General features: G+C 56.9%; 2 protein-coding genes across 4 annotated transcripts; one reads left to right on the plus strand and one right to left on the minus strand.

The window, feature by feature from the left end:
* The first annotated feature begins 446 nt into the window (after window positions 1–446).
* Window positions 447–15,656, plus strand: EXTL1 (exostosin like glycosyltransferase 1). 2 transcript variants are annotated; one of them, XM_032863818.1, is made up of 11 exons: window positions 447–2,203; window positions 7,847–7,937; window positions 8,206–8,313; window positions 9,369–9,488; window positions 10,080–10,212; window positions 10,410–10,516; window positions 11,326–11,415; window positions 12,206–12,292; window positions 12,690–12,850; window positions 14,094–14,265; window positions 14,429–15,656. In XM_032863818.1, the coding sequence occupies exons 1-11, from the start codon at window positions 1,431–1,433 to the stop codon at window positions 14,597–14,599; spliced, it is 2,013 nt and encodes a 670-aa protein (XP_032719709.1). In that variant the 5' UTR covers window positions 447–1,430; the 3' UTR covers window positions 14,600–15,656. The 2 variants fall into 2 exon arrangements, with proteins under 2 accessions (XP_032719709.1, XP_032719710.1); XM_032863819.1 differs by lacking the exon at window positions 9,369–9,488.
* Window positions 15,657–17,871: 2,215 nt separating this feature from the next.
* Window positions 17,872–24,279, minus strand: SLC30A2 (solute carrier family 30 member 2). 2 transcript variants are annotated; one of them, XM_032863820.1, is made up of 8 exons: window positions 24,208–24,279; window positions 23,327–23,547; window positions 22,483–22,629; window positions 21,604–21,757; window positions 20,715–20,871; window positions 19,875–19,980; window positions 18,631–18,765; window positions 17,872–18,140 (listed from the first exon to the last, which is right to left on the minus strand). In XM_032863820.1, the coding sequence occupies exons 1-8, from the start codon at window positions 24,255–24,257 to the stop codon at window positions 17,995–17,997; spliced, it is 1,116 nt and encodes a 371-aa protein (XP_032719711.1). In that variant the 5' UTR covers window positions 24,258–24,279; the 3' UTR covers window positions 17,872–17,994. The 2 variants fall into 2 exon arrangements, with proteins under 2 accessions (XP_032719711.1, XP_032719712.1); XM_032863821.1 differs by having other exon boundaries at window positions 18,089–18,199.
* Between the last annotated feature and the right edge of the window lie 888 nt (window positions 24,280–25,167).

The following is a 25,167-nucleotide window of genomic DNA, read 5'->3' on the forward strand; positions in this document are numbered from 1 at the left end:
GAGTGGGCCTGAAAAGCCTGCAGCCAGATGACATTGGGGGGCGGTGCTGAAAGAGGAGGGGCTAATCCTGGGAATAAGTGGGAGCGTCTTACCCAATACTACCCACCCCATCCCGCTCCCACCTACCCCTCTCCCCATTCGACACTTCACTTTCCTCCTCTGTGGGCTTTCTCGTCCGCTGACTGATAGACTCCGCACACTCGCACCACCAGCTGCGGTGACCGGTGGGGACCTCTAAGAAGAAGGGCCTGGAGTTCAAGGTTCAAGTCCCCGCCCTGCCGCATCTTTGTCATCTTAGGAAGATACCACCCCTCTCCGAGCTTTGCTTCTCTCCTTGTGAAGCATGACACGCCTAAACCTCTGCCTTGGAGCCTTGACATGTGAATTCAAAGACGGGCTGGGATAGCTTGAGGCATCTGAGAGGTTTGGGTCCTGCCGGGGAGAATTACTGACATTGGAGGTTACTGGTTTGGAAAGGGTTAAGTGGAGACCCCGCCTCCCAGGCAGGAACGAATCAGGGCTGGCAGGGGAGGAGCCAGGCTGGAAAAGAGATCCAGTCCGGCCAGATGCTGCCCGGAGAGGGAACGGGAGAAGACGCCAGTTGGGCAGGCGGCTGCGGGACTGGGCGTGGGGCAGGGTCCTCGGTGTGTGCCCGGTGATAGCTCCAAGTCAGAGAGTGCAGGACCAGCTGCTAGGGGTGGGGGAGGAGGGGACCGAGCTGCCTGCGTAGGGGACAGCCGAGGAGTGGGAGAGGACTAGGACCCAGAGAACTCCCAGCCCCCCAGGCAGGGGGCACCGGCTGCACCCAGGCCTTGACCTCAGCCGACCCTGATAGCCCACATGGGGTGTGGGGTCTAATTTTAGCTCCAGCCGTAGGGCCCACAGCCCAGGAGTGCCAGCCAGTGGGCTACTCAGGAACCGCTCAGGCAAGGGGAGGATTGGGGAGGTCAGTCCCCCTTCTGTCCAGCCCTGCACCCTGGCCAAGCCACCTCCTGCGAGAGCCCTGACGGGTTCCCCATGGCCTGGCAGACTGCCCGCCTCTCTGCTGAGGCCAAGGTCAGGGGGTGCAGCCAGGAGGGCAGAAGGACGTGGCCTTGCAGTGTGGTCAGGGGATTGCATCAGCCTGAGCAGTGCCCAGGGGCAGGGGGCCCTGCTGCAGGGGCAAAGCCCAGCTTGGTTGTCCAAAGGCCAAGGAAGCAGATTCCTGACTGCAAGAAGACAAGGCCACAAAGTCGGGTCCTACCTGGCTTCCTGGCGCCTGGCTGGTGACTTGCGGTTTGACCTTACACAGGCCGCCGGTTCTCAATGGGCCTCAGTCTTCCCATCTGTGCAATGAAGGCGCTGAACTAGAAGGCAGAGCCCAGCTCCAGCGACTCACCCTCCAGCCCCTGCTCCTCCTGCTTCCCCCAGCCCTGGCCACAGGTGGCCACATGCAGTCGTGGAGAAGAAAGTCCCTCTGGCTGGCACTGTCGGCCTCTTGGCTCCTCGTCCTTCTGAGAGTCTTCCCCCTCCTCCGCCTGGCAGTGCCTGCCAGACCCCGGGCGGGTGCCCCCCAAGGCTGGCCCCGCTGGCTGGACTTAGAGCTCCTGCAGAGTTTCTCCCAGCCTGGGGAGCTCCCAGAAGATGACCCTCAACCTCCTCCAGCCCCCCGTGGTGGCAGCTGTGACTGGGGAGCTTGCTTTGATATCTCCAAGTGCAGGGGTGGTGGTCTCAAGGTGTTCGCGTACCCAGTGGCTGGACCGATCTCTGACACTCAGCGCGGGATCCTGGCTTCCATTGAGAGCTCCCGCTTTGGCTCCGTTAGCCCCGACGAGGCCTGCCTCCTCCTCCTCCTCAGCCTGGAAGCCCCAGCTGGGGAGTGCAGCCCCTTGCCCCAGCAGTGGAACAGTGGAAGGAACCATCTGGTCCTCGGTCTCCACCCAAACTTCTGCCCCCAGACCTTCCAACTGGGACAGGCGATGGTGGCCAAGGCCAGCCCCACAGTGGACACCTTCCGGCCTGGTTTTGACGTGGCCCTCCCGCTTCTCCCCGAAGCCCACCCATGGCGAGGTGGGGCCCCTGGCAAGCTGGGACAGCACAGCCCCCACCCTGGGGTGCCCCTGCTAGCCCTGGCAGAGGAGAGGGGCGGGTGGCGCACAGCAGGCACTGAGTCCTCTGCCTGCCCCCGGGATGGGCACTGTGAGCAGGACCACGGACCTGAGCAGTAAGTGGACCTTTACCTCTGCCACCCCGGGGTGGGGGGTGGGTGGAGAGGGTGCTGGGTGGGAGGGATCTGCAGTGGGAGTGAGCCCAGAGGCCAGGGTAGAGGGCGGGATGGAGATGGGACTGGAGAACCAGCTAGGCCTGACAAACTCTGGCCTCAGCTGTCCCAGGAGGGAGAATCAGGTTAGACCAAGAGAAACCCCACTCAGAAGGTCCTTTGTCACACGGGGTATCCAAAGTAGGTTTGGGGGTTCTCCCTTAGGGGTCTGTAAACACAAAAATATGACTCACTCCTGCTTACTCTTTTTCTCTTGTTCCAATTCCTCCTTCCCTAATATTTTAACATACATGTCTGTTGGGCTCGGTCTGTGCTAAAGTATAAATAATGGTTATAATAAAATAATACTAACTGCTTTCATTTGTTTGTGTACCAGACACTAAGCTCAGAGAGGTTAAGGAATTTGTCTGAGGCCACCCAGACAGACAGGGCACAGCCAGTGTTGAAATCCAGAGCTGCCCGTTTCCAAAGCCTTCAGCATTAGAATTCTGAGTTTTAACCAAGGGTGTATACGATCAACCCATCAAATGCCTCAGAGCCGTGGAGATTAAGGACTAGTCACAGATGGAAGCTGCTCCTGTGTCTAATTTGGGGAGTTAATCTCTTAAGGAAACAGCAAATATGAATGAGGTCAGACCAGCAGAAGAACTTCCCACCAGCACGACTGCCTGGAGACATGTAAGGGACATGGTGGCCTGTGGGACATGGAGAGTTGTTCAGAAACTCCTGTCCCTGGGCTAGTTGGAGTGACAGGCCTTAGGTGATAAAGCAGTTAACCCCTAAGTACCCAAACCCCTCTGTACCCCTGGAAGGCCAGCAGTGTCCGAAGAGTGGTTGTGCAGGATGTTATTCCAGTCCTTTTGAGGTTGTCCAGGCCCCCCTTCCTTCTCCATGCGTGGGGCAGACCTGAGTTGGAACCTGTCACTCTGGTGTCCTTCCCTTGCTCCCTCCCTCAGGTATCTCCCTGTTCTCTGCTAGAACAACATAGGCTGTTCTCAGCTCACCACTCCTGTCCCCCACAGGAATTCTTCACGTGGCCAAGCTCCCTTTTTGCCTCTGCCTCTCAGGGGCTTCTCTCAGCCAGAGGGCTCTCTTGGGAATGCAATTCCTCTACCTCCTCAAGGCACACGGCCTCCAGGGAGCCCCACAGCCAGAGGTAGGAATGCAATGGCCTCTTTAGCCCACAGGCCCTGCTGCCCGGACCCATCCCTAGCAGGCATCCTCCTCGGAGTGATCTGAAAGGTTGGGGATCACACCCCCACCCCCGCGCCAGGCCCCTGAAGCTCAGAGCTCAGACAGAGCTTACCTTCAGTGAACAAGTTTCTCTTGTTCACCATGGCCCCTCCTGACCTTCCTAATTAGACTTTTAGCTGTTCTTGCTTATAGAAGTTCTTTTTTTTTTTTTTAAGATTTTATTTATTTGTTTGACAGACAGAGATCACAAGTAGGCAGAGAGGCAGGTGGATAGAGAGGAGGAAGCAGGCTCCCTGCCTAGCAGAGAGCCCCATGTGGGACTCCATCCCAGGATCCTGGGACCATGGTCTGAGCCGAAGGCAGAGGCTTTAACCCACTGAGCCACCCAGGCGCGCCAGAAGTTCTTCTTTCGGCTGACTTTAATTACTGCACTGGTGAATCTGGAAGCTATTTCGGTCTGAACTTCTTTGAGAAACTGGAAATTAGGGAGCTTCACACAGGAGGCGAACTGTGGGCTCGCTGAATGTGTTCTGATGGAACCCAAATTGGCCAGAACTGGTCAAGGCTTTCTCATCCGTGGGGGCCGCCCTCTGAGTAGCATGGTGGGTGAGTTTATTTCCAAGGGGTGAAGCCTGGCAGCCTCTGACCGTCCTCTGCAATTTCCCAAGTTCTGTCTTTGACCTCAGCTCCCACCCCCACTCCCTGCAGGGAACAGGCCTTGTAATCTCTGGAGTAACGTTAAGCCTCAGTTTCCCTGAGGTGTCAGGCAGCTGCCTAAAGCAGCCAGACAGCATAGGGACAGAAGGAGAGAGGGAGGCCACCAGCCACAGGGCAGCCCCCGGAAGGTGGCCTGAATAAAAAAGCACTGGCCCGAGAAAGAGGCAATTCACAGTCCCTGCCACTGTCCCACAGCCACTGTCCCACATTCACTGGGCGGGCAGGGCGGCAGAGGGGGAGGGGAGGAAGCGAACACGTGGAGCCCGGTGCTGTGCCAGCCCCTTTGCACAAGTCACACACCCTCAAGTACCCTGCAAGGGAGGCATTTTCATTCCCATATCAGGGAACAGGAAACTGAGGTTCAAAGTGGTGGAGGGAGCCAGCCAAGACCCTTGGGTGATGAACTCCTTGACTCACCATGGCCTCCCTCGAGTTTGTGATGGAGTGGCTGCGGAGCTGGGCTTCAGCCCTGTACTTCTGGCCCCCAAACCCGTATTTTTCCACCTTCGGTGAACAGTCTCCTATTGCTTTGGAATAAGCCTCCACCCTTTTAAATTGTTATTTATTTATTTTTATGAATAGGGAATTCATTCACAGGGTACAAAATTCCAAAGGCACAAAAGGGTATACAGTAAATCTCCCTCTCACCCCTGTCTCTGGCCACCCAGTTTTCCTTCCTGGAGCCAAACACCATTTCTAGTTTCTCTCACGTCTTTTCTGAGGTACTCTGTGTGCACAAACAACGCATGTGTGTGCTTTCCCCCGCTTAGGGTTTTGTTTTGTTTTTTTAAACATAAATTCAATGCATGTTTTAAGGTCTCCTTTGGATCTAGGAGGCACAGTGCCTAAGTCCTGTGGTACTTTCAGGGACCCAGGAACATTTTTATTTTGATGAAATGATTTTCATTTCTTTGAAAATCAGAAGGAAAAAAACATACATTTAAGTGGAAGAAAATGTTTTGATATATATGTTTTTAAAGATTTTATTTGACAGTGAGAGAGAGTACTAGCCAGGGGTGGGGTGGGGCAGAGGGAGAAGAAAGAGACTCCCTGCTGAGCAGCCCCCCCCCCCCCCGGACTCAATCCCAGGACCCTGAGATCCTGACCTGAGCTGAAGGCAGATGCTTAACTGACTGAGCCACCCAGATGACCCTAATATATAATATTAATGCTTTCATTTATTTTTAAGTAATCTCGACCAAAAGTTGCACACTCCACCAACTGAGCCAGCCAGGCACCCCAGTGTTTTTGTTTTTATACCAATGAAATTATCAAATGTAATTTATACGTAATATCTATGGCAGAGAGACCCCAAAGGCCAAAGAGCCTAGGGCACACAGAAGTCACAGTGTAGCCTTGCCTATAGCTAGCCCGCGGAGGGCCCAAGGGAGCCACACTGACTCCATCCTTGGGCACTGAGGCCCTGAGTCTGTGGCAAACACCTTATAGGGTCACAGAACCCTAAGATCTCATTGGCAGTTCCCATGATGTCCCCTCCATAACATGCACACAGACACACCCACACAGTGACAGGTGCTCATCTAGCTCTGCTTACTTACCTCTACCAACAGGGATCTCACCATCTCCCACCATCTGGCTACTGTCAGCCAGATCCTTTACTAGAATTTGTGCAGAAACTGACATCTCGGACACCTGGCCCCCGGCTCCTGGGTCTGTCATTTATCACACACTGAGCATCTGTTCCCTGAGCAGCCATTACGTGCCCAGTCTCGGCCAGGTGCTCTGCCAGGCTGTGCAGACGTGGGCCCGGACCTCAGGCTGCTCCATCTTGTGGGAAAGGCAGACAAGTTCCCGGTTAGGACCCACATCATTAAGCAGAGGGACGCTGTACAAGCTGCCTTGCTCACTGGCTCCTTGACTTCTGAGCTGTGAAGCCGTTCCAGGCCCCCATTCACTCATCTATAAAGCAGGGGACTAGCAGCCTAGTCCTAGACCTAGACCTAGACCTCCCGTCTTTGAGGGAGTGTTGTGAGAATGAACTGAGTTACTGCCCCAAAGCATTTCGTACAGTGCTCAGTAAAGGTCGGCTGGCTCATTACTACTGTGGGCACACAGGCTGTGAGAGCAGAGAGGAGGGAGCCATCTTTGGAAAGATCAAGGAGGGCTTCCCAGAGAAGGTGAGGTTTGAGCTTGGACCTTTAGATCGAGTAGGAGGAGGGGCACCTGGGTAGCTCGGTCAGTTAAGTGTCTGCCTTCAGCTCAGGGCATGACCACAGGTCCCACATCGGGCTCCCTCCTCAGTGGGGAGCCTGCTTCTCCCTCTCCCTCTGCTGCTCCCCCTGCTTTTGCTCTCTCTCCTACTCTCTCTCTCAAATAAATAAATAAAATCTTAAAACAAACCAAAAAAATTATGAAAAAAAAGATCGAGTAGGAAGAATGCCTTGGGTTGTAAGGCAGAGAGGGGTGCTCGAGGCTGAGGGAGGACGTACGGAGACACAGAGGAGGCAACAACAGAGGTTAGTGAGGACTGAGGAGTACAGTTTATTCAGAAATCTCTTTGGAATCTCGGAAGCCTTGAACTTAGGGCTTCTCAGTCCTTTAGGGCTTTGTTGGAGAGGGGAGGAGGGCTGTAGCTGGCTGGTGCTATGGCAGCTTCTGTTAGAGTTAGAGAATGTTCTGTTGTTTAGCGTGTAAGTTCTTCCAGGAGAAGCCTGGTAGACACCTGAGCAGTAGAGACAGAAGGGGGGTAGGCAGAAATAACCCAGGGGCAGGAGTCAGCCTATTTGGTTCTACTTCCGGCCTTAACCCTGTCTGAGACCCTAAGCTAGTCCTTGGGTCTCTCTGAGACTCAGTCTCCCCATCTGTTCAATGGTTCAGACTCAGACCAGACAGGATGTAGCTGAGGAAGGTCCTGGGACCTCTGGGCCCTATTCGTCAGTCCCACTCTGAGCAGACCTGTGACTCAGAGGTCCTGCCCCCTCCATGCCCTCCTCATGCCTCCCAGTAGCTAGGTCATGGGCAGGGCTTCCCTGGGTGGGCAGTCTCAGGGAGGTGGCTTTGGGGAGGCTGTAAATCAAGCCCCCCCTCCCAAACACACACAGCCTGAGTGTGGCCCTGGGCTTGGGGGGAGAAGATGGGAGGAACAGAGGAGGCCTGTCCTCTGGGTGAGGGGGCCTCTGGGCAGCAGCTTCCTGTGCGGTTCCAGGCTGGGGGCCCAGCCCACCTCCTGACAGAGGAGCTTTTCATGGGCCTGGGCTCTCTGGATGGGGCAAAGGCAGGGCATGGAGGCCACGCAGGTGAGGGCTGCCTCAGAATCTGCGTGTGGCAGAGCAGTGGGGGGCGGGGGGGCGAGCCTGTGTCTCTCGCAGTCAGATTAGGCCTTGGAAACAGCTGGTCCCGCCCCTCCCATTTTGCAAATGAGGAAACTGAGGTCCAGAGAAGAGAAGGGGGAGATGCCTGAGCCCCCCAAGGGCAGAGGCAGAACTAGAACCCAGGGCTCCTCTGCCTCCCAGCCCACCGTGGGTGAGGGGCAGGTGTGAAGCTTGTGTTCATGTCAGTGTTCGTGAGTGTTTAACATGTGAAGCACAGATGGTGGGTTTGCACACTGAGAACTGGGGAGTGTTGGGGGGGTTTGGGGAGCATTGAGGGAACCAGGTTTTGAGGGGCGGGTGTCTCAGGCCTCACCTGTACGGTACCCCTCCTGTATCTCCTTAGGACCCACCCTGGGGCAACGCTCCCCAATGCTACCTTCTGCCTCATCCCTGCCCGCCATCCTGATGCCTTGCACTTCCTTCAAGCCCTGCAGGTACAACCCCAACCTGGGTGTCACCTGGCCCTGTCCCCCCACACTCGTGAGCTGGCAGGCTCTCTCTGCCAGGCCCAGGGGAAGGGACCGTGAGCTGCCCGCACCCACACTCACCACACCCTGTGTAGAACAACCCGCTGCCCAAAAAACCACCTTTCTCTCCTCTGGGCCCCTTGCCCCCAATGGAAGCAGCAGCTAATTTGGAACTGGGGGAGGGGGAGTGTGTGTAGGATGTGACTGGGCTCCCCAGTGCCTCCCTTTCCCACAGGCTGGCTGTATCCCTGTGCTTCTCAGCCCTCGGTGGGAGTTGCCCTTCTCCGAAGTCATCGATTGGACCAAGGCGGCCATCGTGGCTGATGAGAGGCTCCCATTTCAGGTAGCTCAGGGCCCTGCCCACAGGTTGGGGACTGGACCTAGGACGTGGGAGAAGCCTTCGATCTCAGCCTCCAGGCTGATCTCAGTCCTCATTCCTATCTCCCCATATGTGTATATTCATGATTTTGCTCCAAGCCCCAAGCTTCTGGGGCTCCCACAGGATCAGAGAGAGGCAGAGACTCCTGACGGCTTGAGAGCAAGTCCTGAGCCTTTTCCAGCCTCAGTTTCCCCAATCTGTACAATAGGATAAGTTAGACCAGATGATCTCCACGGGCCCAGCTGATGACTCGACCAGTTTAAGGGAAAGCCATAAAAATCCAAAATCTGAGCGCCTCCAGGGAGGCTGGGGTGGGAAAGCAAAATGCACGGTGACTTTTCCAGCTGATGAAACTACTTTCGCCTGACGATGAGAAAACTGCGTATGCCTTGAATCCCCTGAGAAGCGAGAACAGTATGGTAGTTACTAATAGCAGCCGCCTGCACTGAGCTGCTACCATATGCCGAGCACTTAACGCATATTGTCTTATTTATTTATTTATTTTTAAGACGTTAAAAAAAAATTTATTTGAGAATGAGAGAGCACACAAGCAGGGGGAGGGGAAGAGGGAAAGGGAAAGGGAGAGGAAGAAGCAGACTCCTCGATGAGCAGAGAGCCTGAGGCAGGGCTCGATCCCAGGATCCCAGGATCATGACCTGCGCCAAAGGCAGACGTTTGCTTAACCAACTGAGCTACCCAGGAGCCCCTGTATAATCTAGCTTAATCCCCACAGCCGCCCTATGAGGCAGGTACTGTTATTATCCCCACTTTACAGATGAGGACACAGACTCAGAGAGGTTGAGTAGTTTGTCCACAGTCACACAGTTATTAAGTGGCATTTAGGCTCAACTCTGTGTGACCTTGATTATTACCTGGGACTTGGCCAAAGGTGGCTGCTTGGAAAACTGTGGGGAGAAGGCTTCTGGTTCCCAGACCTCCAACCTGGGTGGTCCCATCTCAGAGTCAGTCAGAGCCTGACAAGGCCCCATGCCTTCTCCTTTCCTCCCTCTGTACCTCAGGTCCTCGCTGCCCTCCGGGAGATGCCCACCACCCGGGTCCTTGCCCTGCGTCAGCAGACCCAGTTTCTGTGGGATGCCTACTTCTCCTCAGTGGAGAAGGTCATCCATACCACTCTGGAGGTGAGGGGGACTTCCATGATGGGAGCCATGGTGCTTGGCTCCTGCCTCATCCCCGTTCCCGCTCCACACCCCTCTCTCCGGACACATCTTCTACCCTGCTGTTTGGACTTCTCCCCTGAAGGGGCTTATGGGATGAATCTGAGGCTTGACTCTGAGCTCTTGGACAAGTTCCTTCTCCAGTCTTGGCCTCAGTTTACCCCCATCTGTAGAGGGATAGCTCTGGCCAATAGATTTCGAAGCCTGTGCCAAGGTGCCAGCCCGGGTGATGGTCTGTGGCTGCCTTCAGTGCTGTGTTAAAGGGGAGTCTGGGTCCGGAAAGAATGTCGCAACTCGTTAGCCGCCTCGTCCATGAGTGAGGAAGGAAAAGGAGGCAGCAAGTTCACCATCACTGGCCACTTCTGGACACCATCACTGAGTGCCCCCTACTCTGGACTTCGGCACCTGAACCCTTTGGACAGTGATGCAGCTGTTGCCCTCCCAGGAGCCTGAAGGGGGGCGTGGGGGGGGCGGGAGGGGTGTGGCTACGCCAGGTCTGAACTTCCCCAGACCCTGCTCACGACCACACCCGCACAGCCCTCTCTCATTTCACAGATTATTCAGGACCGGATCTTTGGAGCACCTGCTCACTCCTCGCTCGTGTGGAACAGCCCTCCAGGCGCCCTCCTGGCCCTGCCCACTTTTTCTACAAGCCCCTCGGACTTCCCCTTCTACCACCTACAGCGGGGTATGCCTGGGGATGGGACAACTTGAAGTCCCCTCACCAACTCTTCCCAAGTCTGTCCCAGCCTCAACCATAGGGCCCTGCCATGCCCTTCCCTGATTCACCCACATCTCTCCTGGCTCCTGGAGTCCCCAGCTCAGGCCACTCTTTAGGGGGTCCTGTCCCCTCCCACCCTAACAGCCTGTGTCTCATTTCCCTAGGCTCTCGGCCTGCCGGCAGGTTCAGTGCTCTGATTTGGGTGGGGGCCCCAGGTCAGCCCCCACTGAAGCTCATTCAGGCGGTGGCAGGTTCCCAGCATTGTGCCCAGGTCTGTCCCCTTTGCCAGGGGGGGTCCTGGGATCCAGGGCGGGGGCGAGGGAAGGGGCAGGGCCCTTGAAGACATCTAGACCCCAAGCGTAACCACATGTTTTGGGGGGAGGCACAGGAGGGGTTTTCAAGGGGTTTTCACTGCCCTCTTTTTTAAGTCCCAACATTCTTGTTCCTTTCCTCCTCCCCCTCACCCCCCGCAAAGGAAACTGATGAAATCATGTAAAAAGCAGGTACCCCTTGGGGCCACTGGAGAGGTAAACAGGTGATCACGCATGTACTCACCCATCAGTCATTTTCTCAGGTGATGGTGATGCTGAGGGGTGCTCAGGGGTGATGCTGAGGACTTAGAGAAAAAGCAGGAAAGGATTCTGCCCCGGATTCAGATTCAGTTAGCACTTTCCGGCACATGCTGTCAGGTGTCACTTCCAGAGAAGCCACATAGCCTCCTGAGGGGACTTACAGGGGAAGCAAGCCCTTAGCTCGGCCAGGGACAGACAGAGCAGCTCCACAGAGGGGACATTTGAGCTGGGCAGCGAATGATAAAGGACCAGAAGCGATCAAAAGCCTTTGAGAGAAGATGGGGATGGGACGAGGGGCCAGGACCCAGGCTAGGGGCTACCACAACTGACTGTCCCCAGTTCCGATGCTGTAGGTAGCTACCTTCAGGTCACACCAGAATTCCTGCCTTCCTGATGCCCAGAGGTAAAAACAGGGCAGCAAAGAAAGGACTTGGCTCCAAGTAAACTCTCCCAAACTCAGAAATACAGCTGTTCTCCCAGCCTTCAGGAACACCCCCTTTTCCTCTAGATCCTGGTTCTCTGGAGCAGTGAGAAGCCACCCCCTTCCAGATGGCCCAAGACAGCAGTGCCCTTGACAGTGCTGGCCGGGCAGAGGAAGGTGAGGAGTTGGGGGGTGGGGTGGGAGGGAGGGCTCCAGCCCCCGCATGCTGGGAACCGGGGAGGGCACACATGGGTGCTTTGCTTGAGCCCAAGCCAGATCTGGACTTCTAGTCGGGTCCGAACCTGGTCAGGAAGTCGCGCCTCACTTGTCCCTTATGGATCTCCCCAGGCGGACTGCTTGTGCCGTGTGGGTGCAGCAGAATTCTGTGGAGTGGAGAGTGGGCTGTCTGATGTGGGTCTCAGCTGAGGGCCCAATAGAGATGATCCTCTCCCACGCCTGGCCCTTGTGGGTTGTGCCTCCAGAGAGCTGGGGTTTTATGTGATGAGGGAAGGCAGAGGGAATATGTTGGCTGCCATGGATGAGCCAGAGGAGAAACGTGGGGTCTTGAGGAAATGAGGACAGATGGCAGCAAACGGAGCCAGAGGAGGGTGGCTTCTGAGAACCCGGGATGCTGGGAGACCCTGTGTGCTGTGTGGCTCTGGGCAAGTCCCTTCATCTCTCTGGACTTGTTTCTTTCAAAGGGAGGATGTCTGACAGCCCCTCCCAGGGTTGAGGCAAGCATGTGATGTGACAAGAGGAATTCCGAGGGGTCGAAACTGGAGGGGCCCCTGGGTACCTTCTGCCCCACGTGCTCCGCGTCCCAGGTCCGGGCGGCCTGGCTGTTATCGCATTCTGCCTTCTACATCGGCGCGCCCAGGCTCCCGCTTCGTGGCTGCGTAGACAGTCACGGTGGGAGCCCGGGGAGGGTTGCCACAGCTGAGTCGGCCTCACCTCCCTCCCACTACAGGCCAGTGACCGCTTCTTCCCGCACCGAGCCCTCAGCACGGATGCCATCCTCAGCCTCGATGCACAGAGCAGTCTTACCACAAGCGAGGTCAGGACACGGCCCGAGAGGACCCCAGGGTGGAGGGGGGACAGAGACACCTCAGATTCTCAGAGCAGGGAGGAGCCGAGGACCAGCGCCCGGGTGCAGCCTCCTGCTTTTGAAACCACCCCCAAGAGCCTGTCGCCCTCTTCCTTAGTCCTCTAGCAGAAGCTTTCAGCAAACTTTTAAAAAACAGTTTTCAGCTCCCAGGGGTAAAAGTACTGTTTCCAGCTCCCTGTTGGGAAACCCCACCCCACCCCACCCCAGCCCAGCAGTCCTGGAAACTTTCATGGATGCACGTCCTCTCCCAAGTCCCCCAGGTGGGGCTGGCCTGGCCTCCATGTCTCTTGATGTTCCCAGATGGTTGGGAAGTCCCTCCTCATACCTCACTTCAGTATCTCCCCAGGTGGACTTCGCTTTTGTGGTGTGGCAGAGCTTCCCGGAGCGGATGGTGGGCTTCCTGACATGGAGCCACTTCTGGGATGAGGCCCGGGGTGACTGGGGCCACACTGCCGAGAAGGCCAACGAATTCTCCATGGTTCTCACATCAGCTGCCTTCTACCACAGGTACGGATGGCCGGCCTGGCACTGGGAGCCAAGGGCCAGAGCACCCCACCCCCACCCCGCCTTGATCCTGGGCAGGGCGGTGTGGGAGTGAGCACATCAAGCTAGGGCCTAGAGACCCAGGTTCTGGGCTCAGATCTGCCACATCCGAGTCGTATGATGGGCAAATCTCCTCAGCTCTTGTGAGGCCTCAACTTTCCTTGTCACCTCGAAGGGCTGATGTGATAATCTGATGAGAAAACCATATGAAGGCCTTGGCACACAGGTGGCCAACAAATGGTAGCTAGTGTCATTTTAAACAGAGCTAGGCAGGGGTAGGGATTTGAATTTGGTGATGGGGATGGTGATGGCACGGGAATGGCCCGGAAGACATTTTTTTTTTTTTTAAGATTTTATTTGACAGACAGAGATCTCAAGTAGGCAGAGAGGCAGGCAGAGAGAGAGGAAGGGAAGCAGGCTCCCTGCTGAGCAGAGATCCCAATACAGGACTCGATCCCAGGACCATGGGATCATGACCTGAGCCCAAGGCAGAGCCACTGAGCCACTCAGGCTCCCTACCCTGAAGCTTTATAAGTGTGTGTGTGGTGGGCTGGGGACTGCCCCAGGCCTTCCAAAAGTTAACTAAAGCACCCATCTTAGGGGTAGGGACTGAATTCTGGAAGGCCCCTTTAGAAGGGTTCCTTAGATGTGTTTAAACCAAATATGTGTGACCTGGAACCTCTAGTAGGTTTACCCAGGAGCTCTGCAAGGAGTCGCAGCAGAGTGAAGACTACCCCTAAGGTCTGCAGGGTGGGCCTAGGTTGTTCTAGAAGGCGGTTGAGTGGAGCAAGGCTCACCCTGAGCAGCATCGGTCTGGTTAACCCACAGCCTTCCTGAAGCTGGTCTTTGGGGCTGCCATTTTTTATGGCCTTGGAACCAGCTGACACCCCGCCACCAATTCTGGCTGAATTCAGACCTCAGAGGCCCGGTTGGTGGCCCTATGGAACTATAACAGAGGGGGCAGGGAGGACACCAGGCGCTGCAGACAAACCCCCAGAGTGCAGGACAGCAGAGAAAGATGTGTATTTCTGGTGTGGGCTCTCTGAGGCAGTCAGGGCTGGGTGGGGGTGGGGAGTGGGGACGAGCGGGATTTTCTAAGGAGGCATGGGGATTGAAGTCAAAGGAGAGTGAGGTCAGGAGAATGGGGCCTGGCAGGGAGTAGTAGTGGGTAAATTTGACTGCAGCCCCTCCCTCTCCCCTTGCCCAGATACTACCACACCCTCTTCACCCACTACCTGCCCAAGGCTCTGAGAACCCTGGCAGATGAAGCACCCAGCTGTGTGGACGTCCTGATGAACTCCCTGGTAGCAGCAGTCACCAAGCTGCCCCCTATCAAGGTGCCCTATGGAAAGCAGCGTCTGGAGGCCAGCCCTCCCCTGGTGAGGATCCAGGGGGACAGGTCGGCACTGGGAGGGCCCTGGCGGTGGAAGGGATTCCCTCTCACTAACCCCAATCTTTCTTTGCTGAAGGTTTCAGGGGCATGGGGGGTGGGTGGGTTTAGAGGACAGAGAAGACCTCCAAAGCGTTTTTCCTCCCCCTTAGGCACCTGGGGGCCCAGACCCGCAGCCGCCGGCCCAGGACTGCATCAATCAGATGGCGGCCGAGTTTGGCTACATGCCTCTGGTCTCCTCTCACCTCCGTCTGGACCCAGTACTGTTCAAGGACCCGGTCTCCGTGCTGCGCAAGAAGTACCGCAGCCTGGAGAAGCCCTAGCTTGGACCAGCAGAGCCCCCAGTCCTGCTCCTGGGGGGCGCTGCTCCTGCAGAGGGGTTGGGAGGGGCTCAGCCCCCTCCCTTCGGACATCTGGAGAGCCAATCAAGGCTGCCAGTTAGCCAACACGTCAGGTCCCTATTAGCCAATCATCCCAATGCCCGGAGCTGTGGGGCATCGCCCCACCCTCCAGTCCCGCCGCTCGTGGCAGGTCACGGGTGCAGGGCCCTTGCTCTGGGACTGTGCCCTCAGCCGTTGTGACCTTATGCCTGGAATGCCTTTCCCAGCTTCTCTGCGGGAGCTGACTTCCACTTGTCTTTCAGATCTCCGCCTCCTCCACCGACTTGCCTGACCCCCATCCCCGACCCAGATCCTCTGCTCTTTTACAGCCGAGTGTTCCCCACTGTTCATGCTGCTTTGCAAAGTACACAGTCAGGCCCCAGGACCAGCCTGGAAGCCCCGGGAGGGCAGGGCCATGTCCTCTTCTCTCTGGCCTGGCAAGTGTTTCACAAGTATTTGACGAACAGATAAAAAACCTCAACTGTGTGCCTGGCCCTGTGCCGTAGTCGAGAGTGCGGATAGTGTGCCAAGTGAGACAAAACTCCGTCCTCCCCCACCTTCGGGGTTCTCAGTCCGGCAGTAAGGCAGCCACCCGCAGATGCCTGGGTTGCCAGGCGCGATGTTCGCACAAAGAGGCGCCGAGAAGCCAGTTTCCGGGCTTCCTTCCCGAATCTGGCAGAGCAGGGGCCGGAGGGGAAGAAAGATGGGAACGCCAGGGGTCCTGCCAGCCCAGCCCAGGGCTCTGCATTACCGAACATGACCACTAGAGGTCAGCGCCGCCCCGCGCTCTCTCTTCCGGGAATGGCAATGGAGTTTTTAGCGCCCCTCGGGTCAAGGGGTGACCTGGCAAGGGGCTGTGGAGTGTTGATGGGGTGCAGCCCGAGGTCCGAAAACTGGGGGAAGAAATTCGAAAGAACAGTCCCACTCCTTTGGCCCACATACTCTGGACTAAAAAGCCATTTCTAGGTAGGCTGGATGGGAGATGGGTGGTCTAGAGCACCCTGGGGGGGGGGGTGGACTGTGGAGTGGGGTAAGGGCTGCTGGGTTCTCCAGGGTTCATCCACCTGGAACTGGAATTATCACTTCCGAAATAAAGCGCATGTCCTTGCCCCCTCGTGCTATAAATAACCCCTATGTGTCGGGGAGGGGGAACTCAGGGCTCACAGGAGTGGGGTGACCCTAGAGAGGTGGGGGGTGCTGGGTCCAGCCCAGGTCCAGAGTGTCAGGTGTTTTCCTGCTTTGACGGCCTCACCGCTTTGGAAACTCTCCTGACTAGCTCACCCTGGCCAGCCAGAACATGCCGTCCCCCAGGGCTTCTCCAAGGCCTCCCACCCCCATCCTCCACTTTACCTCTGGCCCCTGGATGACTTGGGTCCTCCCTGCAACCAGTCACAGCTGGGGTGCAGAGAGGACTCTCCCTTGGAAAGCATGGGGTTGCTAGATTATTGAGGTGGATGGGGGCCTGGGAGTTAAAGAGGAAGGAAGGCATTCTGGCCCAGGGTCAAGAGCAGTTGAAGGTGGGTGAGGAAGCACACAGCTGTGGCCCAGGCAGCCTTCCCAGGGCGGGGAGGGCTCTGAGTGCCAGGCCCAGCAAAGAGAAAGGCACGCTTCCCCTTCCCACTCACAGCTTCGGCACCCAGACCGAACTGCCTGGGCATGGCCTTACCCATGGAGGGCACTGCCAGGCCCAAGGGCTCACACTGTACCAACATGCAGCCCAGAAGGTTTTCAGCTCCTGCTGTAGAGGGAGGCCCGGTGACTGAGGCAGAAACCCCAGACCTGCTTCACAGTGGCTATGTGACTTCAGAGACTCAACCCCTCTGAGCTTTGGTCTTCTCATCTGGAAAAGTAGACCCTCTTGAGAGGTACACAGCCTCTCAGGATCCAGGTTCCTGGGGCCTGGAGGGGAGAAGGGGTTTGATACCCCAGAGAATGGAGCAGAGCAGAACACAGCCATCAGCAACCCCCTGCCTCACACTTCCAGGCCCGATGACTTCCCACAGATTTTGAGGGGCTGAAGAAGCCACTGACCTTTATCACAGGTAAGCCTGGAAGACAATGCCTGAAAGACATCAAGAGGTTATTTCGTAGATGGGAAAAGAGAAGCACAGAGGAAGGCCAAGTGACCAAGCCTTCCACATCCTGCCACGAATCAGGGCAGAGGAAAGACAAAGTCAGTGCGGCCCCTGGGGAGGCTAGAAGCCCACCTGGCTCTTTGGCAAGGTGGCCTCAGGCTGCTACCTTTCCAGCATGATGGTCAAAGTACGCACTCTTCAGGCAACACCAGGTGCTTAACAGACTTTGGTTCCAGTCCTCACAACAACCCTGTGAGGTAGGTTCACTCTTAGTCTCTCATTCTCTGAGACCTAAGAGCCACTAATGAGTCGGGCAGCTGCTTTCTCTGTGAGACTAGGGACAAGTCTCCCCTCTGCATCTTGTCAACACAAGCGGCCCCTAATTCAGGAATCTACATACGCCTCAGGAAGCCAATGCCTCCCACCCTCTTGTACCACCAACCCCTCTGTCTTCCATCCTCAAATTCTGAGCAGGTCAGGCTACACCAGCCACAGCGCTGGCCCACGGAAGTCAGGCTCTGAGATCCCTGAGATCTCTGAGATCCCCAGGGACTGTGGGGCTGCCACCCACCCCCCAACCAACCGGGGCAAGGGTTCCTGGGCTGGGGGAATAAGGAAAGAAGAAACCGGCCAGGTCCTGACATGGTCAGAAGCCTCCTCCCTCCAGGAAAGGGAAATGTGGCTCAGAGCTGAAATGACTAAGGCACAGGCAGGCCTCAGGTGCCCGCTGGTTTCCCATCTCAGGGGGACAGGTCGGAGAGTGCAGGGTCTTCACAACTCCCAACCCCCAAGGCCTAATCACACCACAGTGTTAGAGGCAGAGGGAGAAGGGCTTCTTCACAGATTCATAAGGCAAAGGCCAGACTGACATGAGGAATAAGGCAGGCAGGCAAGGGTACGTTGGAGCCAGTCTCCCCTCGGTCCCCCCTCACTGTGCTTCCCTGCCTTTCCAGGAGCTGGTGTAAGAAGGCATTAGGTGAGGATGGGGCCCAAACCCAGCCCTGCCAGGCACTAACCCAGAAACTGGAGGAGGGGGGTCATACTCGCTTTACACTTGCCACATCTCCATCCTTAAACTGGCTATCTAGTCAGATGGGGGAGGCAGGGGATAGTTCCTTCACACACAACACAGAGCAGAGGTCAGGAGAGGGACCCGCTTTATAACACAGCCAGGGGAGCCCAAGTCCCAGCTGGGCCTGGGGAACACTCAGCCCCACCGGCTGCAAGTCCTGTCCATGCCTCCGCTGGCACCTGGCCAGGCAGTCAGTCCGAAGGGCCTTGGCACGCCTGACAGTCCTTCATGTCCTCCGAGTAGTCTTCGATCTGGATGGTCACGGTGTGGAAGTGGAACTTGCCCTGCAAGCGGGTGCTGGCTGCCTTCAGCACAGCCTGGCCATCTGCATTCTGAGCTAGGGGCAGAGAGGACACACCAGGGGAGGCACTGGACAACAATTTACTCACTGGGGCCCTGAGAAACGATCAGGAGCCTAGCTCATTCCCTACCCGCAGCAGGACATGGTACAGACATCAGGGAGCACCCCCCGCCCAGTCCCATTCCTGCACTGGGCCACCCTCCAGTTCCCACACCTGGCACAATCCCTCCAGAGCAGGGGCCACCCTGGCTTTAAGGCTGGGAATCTTGGCCCTGCCACCTAGGCACTGTCAGAGCCTGGGCAAGTGACCTGACCACCCCACCCAAGCCTCAGTCTCAGTTTCTTCATCTATAAGCGGGATTGTGATGACCAAATGAACAAGGTCTATAAAGTACTCTGCGTGGGGCCAAGTTCAAAACCAGCCTCACTGCTGCAGACTTGTGAGGCCCTCGGGCGCTTCGGGGATGGCCCCAAGCCTCCGGCAGCCTCTGTCCCTCACCCCGCCCTGAGGATCCTGGCCACTCACCGATGGCGATGTGGACAGACAGCACAGGCTGGGCCACGGTCAGGGCCCAAATGTGCAGGCTGTGTAAGGCTTCCACCCCTTCCACTGACAGCAGCAGGTCCCGGACAGCCGTGAAGTCCACACCCTTGGGGGTCCCTGAGTGGGGCGGGGATAGGGGCTGAAGGAGCCTGCTCCCTCCTGCCCCTTCTGGTTTCTGCTGTTCAAATGTCGTCTCCTCAGAGAAGAGCACCCTGGCCAGCAGATCTGATGTTGCCCCCACACCCCAGATGATCTCCATCATACTACCCTTCTGTATTTTCCTTCTCATGCCTGACACTGTCTGAAATGACCTTGTCAGTCCCTTCCCCGTGTCCCCCTCTAAAACGGAAACTCCATGAGCACCGGATAGTCTGCTTTGTTTACTGCTGTATCCTCAGTGCCTAGAACAGTACCTGGCCCAGAGCAAGTGCCCAATGACTGTTTTCCAGAACAGAAAGGAGAAGGAAAGACGGGAATCGGGGGACCCCCGTGCCCACACAGGCCATCAGCAGCAGCATCACTTTTATCTAGGGCTGTCACACCCTGGGGGAAAATGCTCTGAATCTCAGCCAGACACTCCGGCTGACTCCACATCAGCACCCAACTTCGGACTGGACCCTGGCCACACAAAACCCCTGGGGCACAAGAAAGCCGGTGACTGTGGCGACTCAGGGTGGACCATTTGCTAGTGCAGAAGAAGCCCCCCCCCGCCCCCAGCCAAGCCATGGGCTCCTGAGCAGAGGCCTCAGAAAGGAAAGCAACGAGCTAGAGGGGATTGGGGAGTCTTGTCCAACACCCACCATCCTTTTTTTCTGAGCCTCAGTCTGCCACCTGTGCAACGGGAGGCAGAATCCTCGTCCCTCTCTGCCCAAGGGGAGGCAGCTAGAGACTGCGGAGGTATATGGGGGAGGGGCGGAGCAGCTGTTGGTATAGACACCACCTAGAAGTTAACCTGACTAGGCAGGGAGGACACACCCCAGCAGGGAGGGGACACCTTGGGGCTAGAGGGGAAGGAAAGGTTCTGTCCGGGTCATATTTCCAGGAACAGTCACACCTGAGGGCTCCAGCTGATGCCAAGACTGGCCTGGGGCCCCAGGAGGTTTTCCAGCCTGTGCCAGGCTCCAGACCGTGGCTCCCTGCCAATGTGCTACGACTCCCCTGCTCCCCGCAAAACTTGTTAGTGCTGGAGAGCCCAGAGCAAAAGGAGAGCCCCAAGCCCAGGTTACCTTCCATCAGCACCAGGATCACATCTCTCAGAATGGTCAAGGTTGTCCCCAAGACCAGGATGGAGAAGAGGAAGGTGCAGATGGGATCTACGTACTTGTACTCTGGCTATAAAAAAAGGGGAAGGCAGAGCAGCGGCTCACCACCCAACACCCTCAGACTCTCTCTCCCTTCCCACCCAGTGCTGCGGCGGGGAGAGGAACTCTCTGCGGGGTGGGTACAGGCCTCACCCTGGCTCTGCCTCCCAGTTCTCTGCCTTTTATCCTGTGCCCACAAGAACAGGCAGGAGAGATCACAGCTCAGGATAAGACAGTCCCTTCCCACCCCTCCTTGCCCAAGGGACTGAAGTGTAAACAAAACTAAAAGGAATCCTAGATACCAATGGTCCACGATCTCATTTTATAGATGGAGAAACAGGATCAGTGAGTGCGAGGGACTATCCATCACATGGCTCACAGGGGCTGGAGCCAGGCTTCAACCCCAACGCCTGGCTCTTTCCACTACACCACTCTGCCTCTGCGCGGTGGGCAATGCGTCGGCAGCCCGCAGGCCTGGGGGTTTGAATCTGACTCCACAATTTCCCAGCTGTGTGACACCATCCAAGTCACTGAACCTTTCTGAGCTGCAGAAACACCACCAGCCGCTCTTTAGGATTACTGTGAAGATCAGAGGTGCTGACACTTGGTAGGTACTGGGTAAAAATGTTCCTTCCTCTCCCCATACAGCGGGGAGGGAGCTAGAACCTGGGAAGGGACATGTGTAGAGAGGAGCCCCCACTTGATCTATACTCTTCTGCCCACTCCCACCCCCCCAGCCTACCTCCCTCTGTTCCCAGCTCTGACCTTGAAGTATAAAATATAGGCTGCCACCAAGATGCCTATGCTCTGCAGAAAGTCTCCAATCACGTGGATAAAGGCAGCTCGGACACTGGGGTTCTCCTGCTGCTGGCTGGGGTCGTGGCTGTGCCAGTGGCCAGACGGGTGAAGAGTCAACCCCATTCTGCAGAAGCAGAGACAAAGCCAAGGGTTCACTGACGTAGCAGGGAGAGGCCCCCCAGTAGGGCTGGCCTGCCTACGGGACAAAAATCCTAATCTTCAAACTGCCTGTTCCCTGTGCCTGGTGAGGATCCCAACCCCCATGGCCTTCGTTCAGAGCACCATGGGAGAATGGGCTTAGTTCCAATGCCAGGCTAAATATGGGCACACAGACGCCAACTCTCAGGACAGGAGGGCACCATGGAGGTCATCTTGTTCTCCCCAATCCTTTCACAGAAGGGGAAACGGAGGCCTAGAGAGGGAAGTAACTTGCCCAAGACCACTGAGCCAGGAGAGGAAGCCCAAACAAGACACCCAAGTTCCACATACTCTTCCTCTCACTGACACCACTTTTAGGCCCATCGGCTTGAAAAAGAACTTGAATCCTGCCCTTACAGACATCTGCTCCTGTAAGAGCTAGACCCCTTTCCATTTGAGGTATGAAGGCTCCTTGTTTATTCCCGCACACATATGGTGGGGAGGTGGCCGAGCTGATGCCACCCCAGACTCCCAGCTCCCAACGGCTCCAGCCTAGGCCTAAGGCAGAACTGAGGTATTCCAGGAACTAGAGCTCAGACCACTAGGGAAATTCTCATCCTGTGGCCTGTGCATGGCCTCCTTCTACTGAGAGCAGGCATGCAGACGTGCATGTGAAAAGTGGGAAGGAGGACTCACAGGGAACAGAAGCGACACTCACATGATATTCACTGCCACAGCGCAGCCCGACGTGATCAGCATGGTCCCCCCTTTGATCTCATAGTCCCCAGAGATTAGCCTCTCCACTGCCAGGAACACCAGCACTCCAGTCACGACCCAGATGGACAGTACAGAGAGCAGGGCTCCCAGGATCTCTGAGGAAGAACCCAACACCCATCTTAGCATGCGGTCCTAAGACTGAGGAGGCCTCCCCAGCCCTCCACGATCCTCCCGCCCCATCCCTGCAAAGTCAGGGTCTGGAGCCACCTGGGCTCTGCCGAAGCTATGGCTGGCATGTGTCACACCTTACTTCACCACTCATCCGTCAGAGGACGTCAGAGCTAGAAGGAACTTAAGTCACCTGGGTCAACCCTTTTTGTTTTACATGTAAAGAAACTGACTTACTAAAATATATACCTGTTGCTCAGCTGACAAACAGAGGCTTCTGAGGAGAGACTGGGGCATCTCCCACCAAGAAGAAAATGATAGTGCGGCCCAGAGATGAACTAAAGGGGACTTAAAGCCTTTATCTTCCAGTAGGCTTTGCTGACCTTTCCCTGCCCGGGAAATTATTCCACATGGAATTATGTGCAGAGTTAATGCCATAGTCATTTGTTCTTGAAGTCTGGCCATTTCATTTCTTAGAAAGGTGACCTCTCCTTCCCTGCAGACTGGAGGTTCCCAGAGGACAGGGGACCAGGGGTCCCCCATCAGACTGGGAGCTACCAAACGACAGAAGCTAAAACTGACATTCTCTTCCCCACGCCAAGTCACCCTCCTGGCCTCACTCAGGGATCTACCTCTTGTAGCCACGAAAGAACCCACCATCTTGACCTGCCCCCTCTTCCAACCCCATTCCCACCCCAACCAGGGTCCTCACCAGCTCGCTGCCAGCCGAAGTTCATCGTCTTGGTGGCTGGTCGGGAGGACATCCAGAGAGAAAAGAGGCTGACCAGCATGCTGGCAAAGTCAGTGAGCAGGTGGGCTGCATCGGTCATGACCGCCAAGCTGTGAGCTAGGTACCCACCTGCAGGGGCAGGACCCGAGATGGAGGGGCCTTATCAGCAACCCATGGAGCCAACTTCTCAGACTGTGTGTGCAGCAGGCAAACCATGGGGTCTGGAGAAAAACCATGGATTTGGGACCTCTCCACCCATTAGCTGTGTAACCATGCATAAGTCACTAACTTCCTGTGAGCCTCAACTTCTATCTGTGAAATGGGACTGACACGATCTACTAAGAGGGGAATTGTGAAAATCAAGTGAAAATAGGGCCTGTAAAACATAGGAGGCACTCAGTAAATGCTCTTTCCTTCTAGGCATCCAGGCCATCCCTTACACACTGGTTGTGCATAATCTTGGGCAGATTACTTAATCCTAACGTGCCTCCATTTCATCATCTATAAAATAAGAACAACACCCATGACAGTATGAGCGTGTCATGAGAACTGGACGAGATAACCTGTATGTAAAAGACTCAGCATAGTGAATGTTCAATAAATGGGGCTATTAGTAGGTTCTTTTTAATTAAGTAGGCCCCACACCCAATGTGGGGCTTGAACTCACGACCCTGAGATCAAGCCATGCATGCTCTGGGCTGAGCCAGACAGATGCCCCAAGGCTATTAGTTAATTAATATTACTGGGAACATCCTGAAGAAAAAGCTTTTAGATCATGAGACTATCCATGCACCCAATTTCGTTTAATTAGCACAAAAGTTCTTACCAATGACTTCCCCAATCATGAACACCAAGCAGATGGCAGAGGCCACATAAAGCTGTCGCCGGGCCCGCTCCTTCTTGGGGTCGAAGTGATTACCAGGACCCTTCTGGGCATGACAGTAATGATTCCTCTCAGTGACTAGCTCAATGGCCTGCAAGTCCAGGCCAGATGGGGGCAGAGGGATCCAGCCAGTCCCCTCCTGCCATAGAGATCCCGTGTAAGACCTGGCCAGAAAGGATGGGAGAGGGCGGACTCAGCTCTGAGTTGGGGGCAAGGAGGCCGGACTCCAGTCCCATCTCTCTATGGAGTCTTGGCAAACGTTCCCATGTGTCCAATTCAAAGAATAGCTAAGGGCACTCCAAGCTGAGGAGTGACCAAAAACTTGTGTTTGGAGTGGGGTACTGGGGAAAAGACCAGTCCAGGAATCTTGAGGTCTTGGCCCAGGGTGTTCCTTCCTCCCCCACCCCACCCGGGTCAAAGACGGAGAAGGAAAAGACCTTGGGACGCGGCCAAGGGGCAGGGCCAGTGCAGCCAAGCACGGAGAAGGAACAGAGCTCAGGCTCAAGGAGAGCAGACGCCCCTCTTGAGCACTGGGGGACAGAGGCCCTCCCAGGGCGGAGCTGCCCCGGGGGCAAAGTGTCGGGCCAAGGGCGGGGCTCCAAGCATGCGACTGCCCACTAGTGGGCAGGGGTCAGGATCTGCGCTAAGCCGCGGGGGGGCGGGGGAAGGGGGGTGGTCCCCCCGTCCAGGTTCGATTCCCTCTTTTCCCTCTCCTTCCCCGTCCCAGTTCAAGCCTCCGGCAAAACCGTCCACTGTAAACGGCAAACCAGGAGATGCGTCCGGAGCCGCTGAAATCCCCGCCGCTCCGCAGACTCTCGCCTTACCGGGCTCCCGGCCTGGCGTCCACCAGATGCTGCTTCTCCGTGGGCTCCATGGGACCCCGCACGCCCCGCGCTGGGTCCGTGCCCAGTGCGCCCTGGAAGTTGCGCGCGGGACGCTGCGCAGCGCGCGCCCACCTGCCCGGAGGGCCCCGCGCGCCGCTCCCCGCGCCCCTGCGCCCGCGCCTCCCGCCTGCCTGCTGCTCCGCGCGGCAACTCCCGCCCGGGCCGCGCTGGGGTCCGTCCGGCTGCCGCTCCGTCCGCTCCGTCCGCTCCGTCCGCTCCGGCCGTTCCAGCACGTCCGCGCCCGCAGCTGAGCCCCGCGCCCGCCCGCTTTATCCGGCCCTGGCCACCCCGTGTGAAGCCGCTCGCTGCGCGTCGTGTGCAAAAGCCCGCCGGGAAGGGGGAGGGGAGGCCGGCTGCACAAGGTTTCCCGGCGCTGTCCCCGAGCACCCCGTTTCTAGCGCCCCTGGGGCCCGAGGAACCCACCCCGCGTGATTTAGGACTAGGCGACGGCTGCGCGCACTGTCCCCTGCGCCCGACTGTCCGCAGCCCGCCAGGCGCTCGCGGATCTCGGTTTGTGGAAATACGCTTTGGGTCCCCTGAGAGCAGGAATGTGGCTCCTGAGGTTAGGTGTGTTGTCCCCTCAGGCTGAAGGCTCCCGGGGTTGGCTGCGTCCTTCCGCTCAGACTAGGACGGAGGTGAGGGGGTTCTCCTGGGGGCGGGGTATGCGTACCCTCGGGCTGGGGCAGGAGCCCTCTTTAGGACTGGCTGTGACCCACGGGCCCATCCCAGCCACTGCAGCTGCGCCTCTTCCTCCCCTCCCGCGCACTCGCGCTCGGATTACTATCTGGAGTAGCTTTATCTCCACCCCTACGTAGAGCAGTGTGGCCTTCAGCAGCAGTCCCCATCTGCAGAGAACCGACACCACCCTCCCTCCCTTCCCCGCCCTGCAGCCGCTCACAG

Source organism: Lontra canadensis, unplaced genomic scaffold (assembly GCF_010015895.1).
Source record: "Lontra canadensis isolate GAN:19392208 unplaced genomic scaffold, GSC_riverotter_1.0 scaffold25, whole genome shotgun sequence".
NCBI classification, from domain to species: domain Eukaryota; kingdom Metazoa; phylum Chordata; class Mammalia; order Carnivora; family Mustelidae; genus Lontra; species Lontra canadensis.

What these genes read in the sequence shown, in the direction of transcription:
- EXTL1 (XM_032863818.1), top strand. Translation starts at nt 1,431, where the DNA reads ATGCAGTCGTGGAGAAGAAAGTCCCTCTGGCTGGCACTGTCGGCCTCT. An exon ending in ACTTCCTTCAAGCCCTGCAG is followed by an intron (nt 7,938 to 8,205) that starts GTACAACCCCAA and finishes CCTTTCCCACAG; the next exon opens with GCTGGCTGTATCCCTGTGCT. An exon ending in TGGAGGCCAGCCCTCCCCTG is followed by an intron (nt 14,266 to 14,428) that starts GTGAGGATCCAG and finishes CCTCCCCCTTAG; the next exon opens with GCACCTGGGGGCCCAGACCC.
- SLC30A2 (XM_032863820.1), bottom strand. Translation starts at nt 24,257, where the DNA reads ATGGAGCCCACGGAGAAGCAGCATCTGGTGGACGCCAGGCCGGGAGCC. An exon ending in CTTCGGCTGGCAGCGAGCTG is followed by an intron (nt 21,758 to 22,482) that starts GTGAGGACCCTG and finishes GTTCTTCCTCAG; the next exon opens with AGATCCTGGGAGCCCTGCTC. An exon ending in GTCTGTCCACATCGCCATCG is followed by an intron (nt 18,141 to 18,630) that starts GTGAGTGGCCAG and finishes CTCTGCCCCTAG; the next exon opens with CTCAGAATGCAGATGGCCAG.